The sequence below is a fragment of the Oncorhynchus clarkii genome, chromosome 18 (genome assembly GCF_045791955.1).
Source record: "Oncorhynchus clarkii lewisi isolate Uvic-CL-2024 chromosome 18, UVic_Ocla_1.0, whole genome shotgun sequence".
NCBI classification, from domain to species: Eukaryota; Metazoa; Chordata; class Actinopteri; order Salmoniformes; family Salmonidae; genus Oncorhynchus; species Oncorhynchus clarkii.
Genome location: NC_092164.1, coordinates 47,810,916 through 47,824,121, shown reverse-complemented (window position 1 = coordinate 47,824,121; position 13,206 = coordinate 47,810,916). Strand labels below are relative to the sequence as shown.

Here is a 13,206-nt window from a genome sequence, read left to right as displayed (position 1 = left end):
CAATGCAATCTCCATAGACAAACATTGGCACTTGAATGGCCATACTGAAGAGCTCAGTGACTTTCAACGTGGCATCGTCATAGGATGCCACCTTTCCAACAAGTCAGTTCGTCAAATTTCTACCCTGCTAGAGCTGCCCCGGTCAACTGTAAGTGCTGTTATTGTGAAGTAGAAATGTCAAGGAGCAACAATGGCTCAGCCACGAAGTGGTAGGCCACAAAAGCTCACAGAACAGGACCGCCGAGTGCCGAAGAGGTCACTCACTACGAGTTCCAAACTGCTTCTGGAAGCAACGTCAGCACAATAACTGTTCTTTGGGAGCCAGGCCTAATCGCCCAACATCAGTGCCAGACCTCACTAATGCTCTTGTGGCTGAATGGAAGCATGTCCCCGCAGCAATGTTCCAACATCTAATGAAAAGCCTTCCCAGAAGAGAGGAGGCTGTTATAACAGCAAAGGAGGGGGACCAACTCCATATTAATGCCCTTGGTTTTGGAATGGGATGTTCAACGAGCAGGTGTCCACATACCTTTTGTCGTGTAGTCTAGCTTTAAGTGCATAAAGTATGTAGATAGTTCTCTGCTAGCTGTGACAGTTGAAAGGCATACAGGGGAGAATTTCTCTTAAAGGGATATTATTATTATTAATAATGAGTGTTTTATTATTTCATCAATATTTATATTGATTTACAACCAAATCAACAGAAGCTGGGGGGTGCTGTACACAGTGCTTTGTCCTCTGCTACTCAACTCAACTCAATCTGGGCTCTTTGCTTATGCGCTCGCTCTACTCTATCACTCTTATGTCACTTCTGGTCAGAAGGAAAGTAGTTCAATATGTTATAAAAATAATAATACCGTATCAGTGGATAACCCTAGTCAAAGACACTGCCAACTGAGGATGAGAAAATGAATGGCTTGCACTTTGCACTTTCTTGAGAATCCCCTCCTGTTTAAGTTTCCCTCAAACTTTCCTCCTTTTCCCTCCTGAACAACGGTCACAGTGGAAACGCTGTCCACTTTGTTTTCATGTCGTGCTGTTTTACTCGTTGACCTGTCATGCCTAGAGGAGAAAGAGGAGACCGTGTTGTGTTTTCTGATCTTTCTAGCTGCATCTGAATTGAACCCTCCTCCCTAGATAGCACACTACTTTTAACCAGTGCCCTATGCTCGAAAGTACTGCACTATTTAGGGTGCACCCTATTTCAGTTGCACCCTGTGTCTTAAGGTCTTTTAGTAGTCTGTCCCTGTTGGACATACTTACATGCACTGAGCCGTGTCCTCCCTCCACCTCTTGTCGTTTCAGCCTGAGGACATTGGTCAAGCACCGGTCATAAATGCACCTGAAGGGAGCAAAGTGGACATTGAAGCCTTCAGTCAGTTTACAAAAATTATCACCCCCGCCATTACCCGAGTGGTGGACTTTGCCAAAAAGCTGCCTATGTTCTGTGAGGTACGTAAGCAAAGCTATTTCCTTTATTGAAACTAAAATGTAAAATGTAAATATTATCAACGTTTATTGGGGATGTGTGTTTTATATTTGTGTTCTCTTTTCTTATGATTGATCGCCTGCTTATCATAGAGAATGTCAATAAATATATTGGTTCTAAAACACTATAACTTAAACGGAAACAAACTCAAGTTTAAAACTCAACATAAGCAATTTTACTCAAATAGAAACTAAAATGAGAGAACATTTTAAATGTAAAAATTAATTCACTATTTAGTTTATAGTTAAATAGAAATTGTATAAATTATGTTTTGGCTTAGTGCTATATTTCTACTTGTCTTTCATATTAAAAAATGATGAAATACCTTAAAAACTCACTAATACTAAAACTGAAATAGAAATGGTCTCAACATGTAAACTAAACTAAATCAACATTATTAATAATATTTTAAACTAAACGGAAATTCAAATTCATTTCAAAAATAGCAAAGGAAAAAAGCATTTAGTATGGGATGTACAGAGTTCAGTTTGTAATAAATGCTAACACTACTAATATATGTCAACATAAATGTTCTAATATCATTTCTGGACTTTTGACCTCTCCTGCACATGCTCCTTTTAATTCTTACAATCACATCAGTCGTTCATCGTTCGTGTGCAAATAAATCAATAAAAAATCAATAACAATGTTTGCTTTCTGTGTTTGTCTCTCTCCTCCCAGCTGCCTTGTGAAGACCAGATTATCCTATTGAAAGGCTGCTGCATGGAGATCATGTCTTTACGGGCGGCCGTTCGCTATGACCCCGAGAGCGAGACGCTGACACTTAACGGGGAGATGGCCGTGACCCGCGGCCAGCTGAAGAACGGAGGCCTGGGTGTGGTGTCGGATGCCATCTTTGATTTGGGCGTGTCGCTGTCGTCGTTCCACCTGGACGACTCTGAGGTCGCTCTGCTACAGGCCGTCATCCTCCTGTCCTCCGGTGAGAGAAAGATACATGCTTGCCGGCCCATTGAAACTGAGGGGCCACAGTCCAGCAGCAGTTTTACCCACTTGTAAACTGACAATATAGAAGATATCTCTTTTTTTACAGATAGTTATTTCAAAGATATCCTTTAAAAGGTGCCCCTTTTAAAAAACTGGGTGAATTTGTACATAACTATTAGAGTCTTCCAAAACTTTCAAACGAGTGTTCTTTAATATTCTATATCGTGTTGTTGTTCATTTTAAATTGGCATGACCTGCCATTTCAATGTTGAACTAGTTGGCATGATGACAAGTACATTAAAAGTAGATTAGGTAGGAAGTAGAATACATTGTAGGTGAGACAGAAAGAGAGCGGCAGGCCCCTGAGTTCAAACAGATAGAGGATTGGTCGAAAACACGCCATATTAACCCCTGTCCCGTGTGTATGTAATTCTAGAAATTTTTACAGTAACGGTGTCCTGTCTCAGACTTGTCATTAAATGTGAAGACTGTTATTTTATCAAATCAATTCTCTATATGTAATTATTGTTACGTGATTAAACTAATCATGTAAACTTTAATTAACGAGGAAGCCGGGGCACCACAGAAAATGTTCAGATTACAAAGTTATAATTTTCCCGAATATAACTCTTCAGATATTTTAAGTTAGTCTTTAATTAATGAATTATTACCTCATCAGTTCTCATTCCAAATGTCGTAAAATTATTGGCTATCTGCACGAACCTAGCCTTTACTATGAATCACCCATACACCAATTGCCTCAATTATTTATTTACTAACTAATTAAACAATTACAGAATATACAATACATAATAACATTATACAGTAAATACCGCCCCTAGTGGACTAAACAAAAACAGACGAGGAAACGCTTCCTCGTCAGTCAGTGTTCTCGTACTAGACTTGCACATATGTTCAGCTGCAGTCTGATATATGCTAGTTTAGTGTGCACTTCTTCGTTAGGTGATCAATAGTTCAGATTTCATACCATTTCACGTGTGGAGCAAGCTCTCACGTTTCCTGGTCTGTAGAGTTGAAATTAGAATTAGCCCTTTTAAACATGAGGACAAGTCCTCAAGGAATTTGGAACTGAGTTGACTTTTCGTCACAGAGGCTTTTATTCAAAAATGGAAAAGGTGTTGGTTCATCATTTCCAACCAATGTCTATTCATTTGGGCGTGGCTACTGACTTAGTTAAACTTTACAATGAAGGCCAATTCTCTCATTTTAAAGGTTAACATCATATTACATCATTTCGCAAATAGTTTAATCTTTACATTTTATACAAGAATTAGATGCAAGCCTCATAACTGAGGAACCTATATAAACAGAGTTTGAGTAATGTGGCTGTATTGTCTTTCATGAGGTCACAAACATGAAACAAAATGGACCAGGTCATATCTGGCCACTGACTGCTTACACATTCTCCAAAATGAGAATATTGTTCAATTCTCAAATTCTGAGATGTAGTAGAATTTGGCGGGAGAGTTCCTTTGTTCTACTGTGACCCTCTCTCTCCCATACGGCATGGTCAGGGAGACAAGTAAAAGTGCCCCTCCCCTTAACAAGAGGGGGGGGGGGGGGTTATTCACATCTCTGCTAGCCAATTCACTGAAAGGGCTAGTGTCATGAAACTTACATTACACATCTATGAACACACATGGATGTGCTTATAGATGTGTATTCTTTATGATATACACTTCAATTGTACACAATAAATATATATGTATAATATATACAATGAGTGTACAAAACATTAGGAACATCTGCGCTTTCCATGAGATACTGTAGACTGAAAAGGTGAACCCAGTTGTAGGTTAAAGAAGGATTTTTAAGCCTTGAGACGATTGAAACATGGATTGTGTATGTGTGCCATTCAGAGGATGAATGGGCAAGACAAAATATTTACAGTGCATTCAGAAAGTATTCAGACTCTTGACTTTTTGCACATTTTGTTACGTTACAGCCTTATTCTAAAATGTATGAAAAAATGTTGTTTTTTTCTCATCAATCTACACACAATGCCCCATAATGACAATGTGAAAACTGTTTTTTAGATTGTCTTTGCAAATGTATATTTAAAAAAAACATAAGTATTCACACCCTTTGCTATGAGACTCTAAATTGAGCTCAGGTGCATCCGGTTTCAATTGATCATCCTTGAGATGTTTCTACAACTTGATTGGAGTCAACCTGTGGTAAATTCAATTGAATGGACATGATTTGGAAAGGCACACACCTGTCTATATAAGGTCCCACAGTTGACAGTGCATGTTAGAGCAAAAACTAAGCCATGAGGTCAAAGGAATTGTCCGTAGAGCTTCGAGACAGGATTGTGTCAAGGCACAGATATGGGGAAGGGTACCAAAATAATTCAGCAGAATTGAAGGTCCCCAAGAACACAGTGGAACCACCAAGACAATACCTAGAGCTGGCCGCCCAGCCAAACTGAGCAATCGGGGGAGAAGGGCCTTGGTCAGGGAGGTGACCAAGAACCCGATGGTTCTGACAGAGCTCCTGAGTTCCTCTGTGGAGATGGGAGAACCTTCCAGAAGGACAATTATCTCTGCAGCACTCCACCAATCAGGCTTTTATGGTAGAGTGGCCAGATGGAAGCCACTCCTCAGTAAAAGGCACATGACAGCACCCTTGGAGTTTGCCAAAAGGCACCTAAAGGACTCTCAGACTATGAGAAACAAGATTGAACTCTTTGGCCTGAAAGCCAAGCGACAAATCTGGAGGAAACCTGGCACCATCCCTACAGTGAATCATGGTGGTGGCAGCATCATGCTGTGAGGATGTTTTTCAGTGGCAGGGACTGGGAGACTAGTCGGGATCGAGGGAAAGATGAACAGAGCAAAGTACAGAGAGATCCTTGATGAAAACCTGCTCCAGACCGCTCCAGACCGCTCAGGACCTCAGGACTGGGGCGAAGGTTCTCCTTCCAACTCGACAATGACCCTAAGCACACTGCAAGACAATGCAGGAGTGGCTTCGAGACAAGAGGCCCAACCAGAGCCCAGACTTGAACCCGATCTAACAATAGCTGTGCAGCGACGCTCCCCATCCAACCTGACAGAGCTTGAGAGGATCTGCAGAGAAGAATGGGAGAAACCCCCCAAATACAGGTGTGCCAAGCTTGTAGCGTCATACCCAAGAAGACTCGAGGCTGTAATCGCTGCCAAAGGTGCTTCAACTAAGTACTGAGTAAAGGGTCTGAATACTTATGTAAATGTGACATTTCAGCTTTTAATTTCTAATACATTTGCAAAAATTTCTAAAAACCTGTTTTTGCTTTGTCATTATAGGGTGTTGTGTGTAGATTGATGAGGAACATTTTAATGTAATCCATTTTAGAATAAGGCTGTAACGTAACAAAATGTGGAAAAAGTCCAATATTTTCTGAATGCACTGTAAGTGCCTTTGAACAGGGTATTGTAATACCAGGCACACTGGGTTGAGTTTGTCAAGAACTGCAACGCTGCTTTTTAAGCTCAACAGTCTCCCCTGTGTATCAAGAATGGTCCACCACCCAAAGGACATCCAACCAACTTGACACAACTGTGGGAAGCATTGGAGTCAACATGGTCCAGCATCTTTTGGATCGCTTGTCTCACCTTGTACAGTAGAGTCCAGGCCCCGACGAATTGAGGCTGTTCTGGGGGCAAAAAGGGGAGCAACTCAATAGTAGAAAGGCCTGATGTTTTGTACACTCAGTGAATATATTTATTCATATACAGTGACTTGTTAGCAAAGAGCCTGTAGTTCCTGTGGCTTTACCCCTCCCCCCTCCCCGTGAGACCTGCAGCAAAACAGTCAGTAAGCAATGAAACAGTCGGTAAAGCCAGTACGTCAGTGTGTGCCGGCCTGTTTTCATGTGTGATTAACCACAGTCAGTCACACGTCAATACTGCTGTTAACTTCCACCAGAGGTCTGTTTAAACCCATTAGGCCAATCTTTCACGTAGCGATTATAAGGGATTACAGAGCCCACCCTAGGAAAGGAAACCATCTAATGATGAGACTACAATGGCCGTCCGGGGGTTTGACGTTCAAAATCAATAACTTTGTGCAGGGTCCACACATCTCCCTCCCTCCATCTCTAAGATGATGCCACTCTGTTCTGTGAAGTCATCGATCTCCTATTATATCCACATGCACAGATCGTCTGCATTGACTTTTATAGTTGTGAAATCAATGGCAAACGTGAGCCAATCTGGTATTTGTTTGAATAATTCTGTAGCATACTTACTCAAAACTCAATACTTGTATTAATCGGATGTTCTGTAAATCTATCACACATGCAACCCCTGGAGTGACTTAGTAGTGCTAATGAAACAAGCCAGTGACCGATTACAGGATATCCAATTAATACAAGTGTTGAGTTATAGTCTCTATCTCCAGTGAGATCGTGTTTGTAGATTTGGGTTGAATTAATATAGAATTGTTCTATCTACGTGACAGTAGTAATATACAGTACAGTATGAAACTCATCCATATTCATCCTTTTTTCCTTTCTGTCTATCTCTCCCTCCCTCCCCAGACCGTCCGGGGCTGACCAGCGTGGAGCGTATTGAGCGCTGTCAAGAGGAGTTCCTTCTGGCCTTTGAACATTACATCAACTACCGCAAACACAAGGTGGCGCAATTCTGGCCCAAGCTGCTGATGAAGGTGACGGACCTGCGGATGATCGGGGCGTGCCACGCCTCCCGCTTCCTGCATATGAAGGTGGAGTGCCCCAACGAACTCTTCCCCCCACTCTTCCTGGAGGTTTTTGAGGATTGACGGACAGACGGGCCCACACACCCTGCCGAGGTGTGTGTCAGAGTGTGTGTGTGCGTGGGCGCCTGGCCGGGGCTACGACAGTGGGCCTCAGAGTGGCTCTAGGCGTCTTGGGACACGTTGTTGGAACTCTCATTAGCACTACTGAGTCACTTCATTCCATACCTTAGGTGTAGCCTAGCTTCTCAGCCTAGTTCTTATGGATGGAACCATCCCTTATGATGCGGGTACATGTGAATAGCATTTTCTTTTGGTTTTTATTTTGTAAATGTTTCACTTCTCAGTTACTTCTCTATAAGTTTTTGTTGTGTTAATTGTACAGTCTAATTTCTGTCGTCGACGGTGCTCGTTCAGTCAGTCATACAAACCATGCAACGTGTAGTGTTTAATTTGAGTCCATTTTAATACCGAATGCTGACTCCACCAACACTGAGAAGGTCAGTGACAGACTGCAGAAGCCAGCTAACCAGCATTATTCCCTTCCATTTCGCATTCTCTTCCTACGATACTTCCCCAGTCAAGGGATGTGGAGTAGCTTTCATACAGGTGTCCTTCTGGTGCTGGTGTTCTGGGAGAGCTACAGTTGAAGTCGGAAGTTTACATACACTTTGGTTGGAGTCATTAAAACTTGTTTTTCGACCACTCCACAAATGTATTGTTAACAAACTATAGTTTTGGCAAGTCGGTTAGGACATCTACTTTGTGCATGACACAAGTCATTTTTCCAGCAATTGTTTACAGACAGATGATTTCACTTATAATTCACTGTATCACAATTCCAGTGGGTCAGAAGTTTACATACACTATATTGACTGTGACTTTAAACAGCTTGGAAAATTCTAGAAAATTATGTCATGGCTTTATAAGCTTCTGATAGGCTAATTGACATCATTTGAGTCAATTGGAGGTGTACCTGTGGATGTATTTCAAGGCCAACCTTCAAACTCAGTGCCTCTTTGCTTGACATCATTGGAAAATCAAAAGATATCAGCCAAGACCTCAGGAAAAAATGGTGGACCTCCACAAGTCTGGTTCATCCTTGGGAGCAATTTCCAAAAGCCTGAAAGTACCAGGTTCATCTGTACAAACAATAGTAGGCAAGTATAAACACCATGGGACCATGCAGCCGTCATACCGCTCAGGAAGGACGCACGTTCTGTCTCCTAGAGATGGACATACTTTGGTGGGAAAAGTGCAAATCGATCCCAGAAGAACCGCAAAGGACCTTGTCCTTGACCTTGACCTTCCTACAAACATGACTCAGTTACACCAGCTCTGTCAGGAGGAATGGGACAAAATTCACCCAACTTATTGTGGGAAGCGTGTGGAAGGCTACCCGAAATGTTTGACCCAAGTTAAAAAATGTCAAGGCAATGCTACCAAATACTAATTGAGAGTATGTAAACTTCTGACCCACTGGGAATGTGATGAAAGAAATAAAAGCTGAAATAAATCATTCTCTCTACTATTATTCTGACATTTCAGATTCTTAAAATAAAGTGGTGATCCTAACTAACTTAAGACATGGAATTGTTACTAGGATTAAATGTCAGGAATTGTGACAAACCGAGTTTAAATGTGTTTGCCTAAGGTGTATGTATATTTACAACTTCAACTGTACGCTCAGTGCTGCCATCCTGCAACATTCAAATACACTCTGACTGTACTCATATCCTTCACGCCATAGAAATAGCAGAACAGTCATTCCCATTCAAGTAAATGTTCTGTAATGGGATGGGTGGACCTGCAGCTATTCTTATTCTAATTATATTTCTATGATTCCCACCACAAGCTCCCACATGAGTAGACCCGGTCACATTTCTAACAATGGAAAGGCACAACACTATACAACTCGTCCACAGAGAAACAGCTAGCTAAAAGACGTCTTGTTTCTCCTCTTCTGTGTTAAACCTAAACGATCAGGACAGATATAAAAGCACAATTTGACATGAAGTCAGCAAAAAGACTGAATCCGTTCTATAACTATCTCTTTTCTGAATGATGCTACTCATGCAGTGCCAAAAAAATTGCTAATTCATTCAACTGTATTGGATCGTTTCCCATGAACCTTCTTTTAGAGCATTCTTCTAGAACATGCTTCCGGCTCTCATTCAAGCTGTAGAGTGTAGACTCGCATCATGAAACAGAACGTTATTGAAATAGTGTAGCTCCTGAGCTGCAGACGGACAGACCAGACAGACACTGTGAGCTGTGATCCAGGCAGAACCTCCTCCTGATGTCTCACAAGACCCCATGGGAACTATTGACTCATTGATGTTCATGCGTTATATTATATTCTCAACATGAGAGTTACTGTATGTGATGATGGTGATGATGCTCCCTCCTATAAGGACTGGTGGGTTCTATGATACTTGCTTATTGGCTGATTCATGCCTGTATGAATGACATGTGGGTGGAGTCTGGGGGTCAAACCCTTCCTATGTTGACCACAGAGGAGAGAATCGCTGCCACTCGGGGTGTAACGGTACACGTATCGAATCGGTACAGGGAGCACGGTTCGGTCCGCATTGTGGACCCAAATAAATATTTTAAAACAATGAAACACTAGGCCGATAGGCAATGCCATGAACTGCATTGTATGCCTCTTGAGTAAATATTTCAGGTTTGTCCATTAAAACAACTAGAGCCTATGTGCACCCTGTAATCAACATTTAAATATTACATCTCAAACAGGTAGTATCCACTTTATATAAGCAAGCTAAAGTCGACGTTGTCAATGAATTGGCAAGTGCATCCTGTACTGCGCTTACTACAGATGGATGGACCTCCAGTGCTACAGAGAGGCTATAACATTACCCCGGAGTTAAAAATGAGAAGTACCCTGTTACAGACACGCTCCCTTTATGAGAGTCACACAAGGGGGCATCTTTTTCTCTTTGTAAGAAAACACTAAATACAATGTCTGAGCCATGTTTGCATATTGATTTCATACGCATATTGCACTTTATTTTAGTGTTGTTGTTGATGAGTTAATCGCGTTTTCATTTAAGAAAATACAAAGTGTTTATTATTCCTGATGGTGCTCTCATCAGGCGTTATATGACTCATGATCATATATGGATTCAGGAATACCAACACTTTGTATTTTATTAAATAAACAAACATTTACTACAAAAACTGTTGGCATTTCATTTTCCCGCTGTACCAAAAACCGAACCGAATCGTGATCCCAAAACCACAATACCAACTGAACCATGTGTTTGGTAAACCATTACACCCCTAGCTGCCACGTGAATTTAATGAAAACAATAACAATAAAAAGGTACGGAGAAAGAGCTGACAGATTGAAAAACTCTTCAGCTATTGCTCATTTTTCCTCTTTATTTTGGTTGTATTTTTCTTGGGGGGAAAAAATATGATATTGTGGTTTGTTTGCAACTGCAAAAAAAATGCAGCTTTGTGTAAAAATACATGCATTACTATCCAAGCTTCAAACTACTCCTCAAAGCAGCTTGTGTTTTCTCTGTAAATGTGATGCCTTTCAATAAGCAATAGACTTTGCAGTGTTTGAATGACTAGGACCTCACAACTCACACAAACTGCACAGTTAACAATGCACAGACAATCAGAGAGAAACAGGCGGGAAATTGTAAACAGGAAGTGGCGCAGGGTCCAATTACTTCCTGGTTCACAAGTTGAACTGGGACACAGGCTAAGTTAGTGGCCCTAGAATGAGTTGTGACAATCAGCATATTTGATGCTATTCGTTTGAAAAAGGCAATGGCTGCACAGAATGGCTAATCTTGATCATAGAATGAGTAGTTATTTGCGATGCAAAGTGATTTGTAGTCATCTGTAAACATGCACTCTGCCGAATGTCACCTTATTCCACAAGATACTTCTTAAAGCGCCCGTGTGGTATTATCTCTCGTAAGAGTGGTCACTCTTAACTCAGTTACAAACCAATAACAACAAATGTTGCACCAATAGAAAAGAAGCTATTTTACAGTACTATAGAGGATAAAAGGATGTATATTTTCAGACTGCATAATTTTTTACAGATATTGTATGCATATTATGAAAATGTTACTGTTTTACGTAAATAACAGGGAAAAACAATCTTTCCCTCAATTTCATTTGCAAACCACAACGACATACTGTTTTACATTTGTTTAGATATAACTATGTGAACTTCATGAACTATAAGATTCATAGACAGATTGCAGTGTTAGTTTCACCTTAACAAAATATCAGTTGGTTAATGTATGGAACTCTATCAGTGGTGGCTGGTGGCATGTTAAATGGGGAAGACAGGCTCATAGTAATGGCTGGAACAAAATCAATGGAATAGTCTCAAACACATCAAACATCTGATTTCAATGTTTTTGATACCATTCCATTTACTCATTATTCATCATTCATTATTATGAACTGTCCTCCCCTCACCAGCCTCCTCTGAACTCTATATATACTGTCAGGGGAAAAAACAATACATACTGCAAAATTGGGCTGGACAATTTGAATAAAGACGTTATTAATGCAAGACCAGCTCCTTTTCTGACAGCATCCCCAACATCAGCCAAGCAAATCCACTCACTGTTAAAATAATAACCCAGAATGATTTACTTGTGTTTTCATGTCTTATTGTCTAAGCAGATAAATACCAACAATATGTTGTTCATGATGTAGTAAACATTTATCAATGATATCTGGAATTTTGGACGACAAGTCTTTGGAGAGAGTGAAATTATAGTGTGTGATGTAAGTGTAATTGAATGAGAATGAGTCTGAATATGACATGTTTTGGACAGAGTGCTTTGACTTGGGTGCCCTGGAAGAAAAGACAAGTTGCACAAAAAAAATAGAGATAATAATTATGAATTTGGATTCTCATGATTATGACGATGTTTGCACTTAATGTGAATTGGATGTTGAGAATAAAGATGGTTTTGAGAAAATGTCATGAAGTGTTTTTATTGTTTGTAAAATATCACACATTCCCAAAGGACAACCTCAAAATGTCATCACTCATGAAAGGAAACTAACAACAATCACTAAGACAACCAAAACAAAAAGGGGTTCTGAAAGACAGAAAGCAACTTCCTGGCTAACTAAAGTAGAAGCGCTAACGTGAGGTGTAGCATCATCTCTCCAGCTGATGCACTGGGCCAGCAGATATGAAATACCTGCTGGACCAGCACAGGTGAAACACATCCTGACGAACGGGATGACTGCAATCAGTGCGTACTTCAGCTAACACGCTAACCAACCTCGAAATAGACAGAAACCGAAACCCATAACACACACAATCCTTGTATTACGTTTTCGAAAGTCAGATCTATCATTTACTGATCATGATATTGTAGTGAAGATAATGTTGAATGATAATTCCGTTTATGAGTCAATGTGTCACACTCTGACCATTATTTGCGTTGTTTGTTTTTATGTTTTGTTTGGTCAGGGTGTGATATGAGTGGGCATTCTATGTTGTATGTCTAGTTGGTCTATTTCTATGTGTTTTGGCCTGATATGTTTCTAAATCAGTGGCAGGTGTTTGTCGTTTTCTCTGATTGGGAACCATATTTAGGTAGCCTGTTTTGTATTGTGGTTGGAGGGTTATCGTCTATGTTATGTTGCATGTTAGCGCAGTGTTTCTATAGCAGTCACGGTCGTCTTGTTTGTTTTAGTGTATTTCATGCATTCACACCATGCTGCGCTTTGGTCTCCTCAATACGACGATCGTGACACAATGTGATAATTGTGCAAACGCCCCACCATCCATGAAAGGGTCATAGCCCCTAAAGCCTCTCTCTACAATTAAACTGAAGTGCTACAGGTGTGGGATCTTAATTTGATCCGTTTCTCACAGCAGGAATTATAATTAATGGACATTTTTGTGGGGATTGATACATTTTTGGTTCGGGCAAATCAAGTCTGACATTTTAAAGAGGAAATAAACTTTAGAAGCCTTTTTTAAACGTTGAATACACTAAAAGTTTGCATTTCCTGTTCTGCAGGACATTTCCTGC

At 40.6% G+C, this 13,206-nt stretch overlaps 1 protein-coding gene across 8 annotated transcripts in view; it reads left to right on the top strand.

Annotated features, from left to right (window-relative positions):
* The window catches only part of LOC139373595 (thyroid hormone receptor beta), a 154,598-nt gene extending 142,463 nt beyond the window's left edge, over positions 1–12,135 (top strand). For 6 of the 8 annotated variants that reach the window (XM_071114277.1, XM_071114279.1, XM_071114278.1 and 3 more), the window contains 3 exons: positions 1,306–1,452; positions 2,171–2,429; positions 6,978–7,438. In XM_071114277.1, the coding sequence (XP_070970378.1) occupies positions 1,306–1,452; positions 2,171–2,429; positions 6,978–7,219 (648 nt within the window). In that variant the 3' untranslated portion in view covers positions 7,220–7,438. Of the gene's footprint in view, positions 1–1,305; positions 1,453–2,170; positions 2,430–6,977 lie in introns of all 8 variants that reach the window. The other 2 variants (XM_071114281.1, XM_071114282.1) reach the window with 2 other exon arrangements.
* Positions 12,136–13,206: the final 1,071 nt, after the last annotated feature.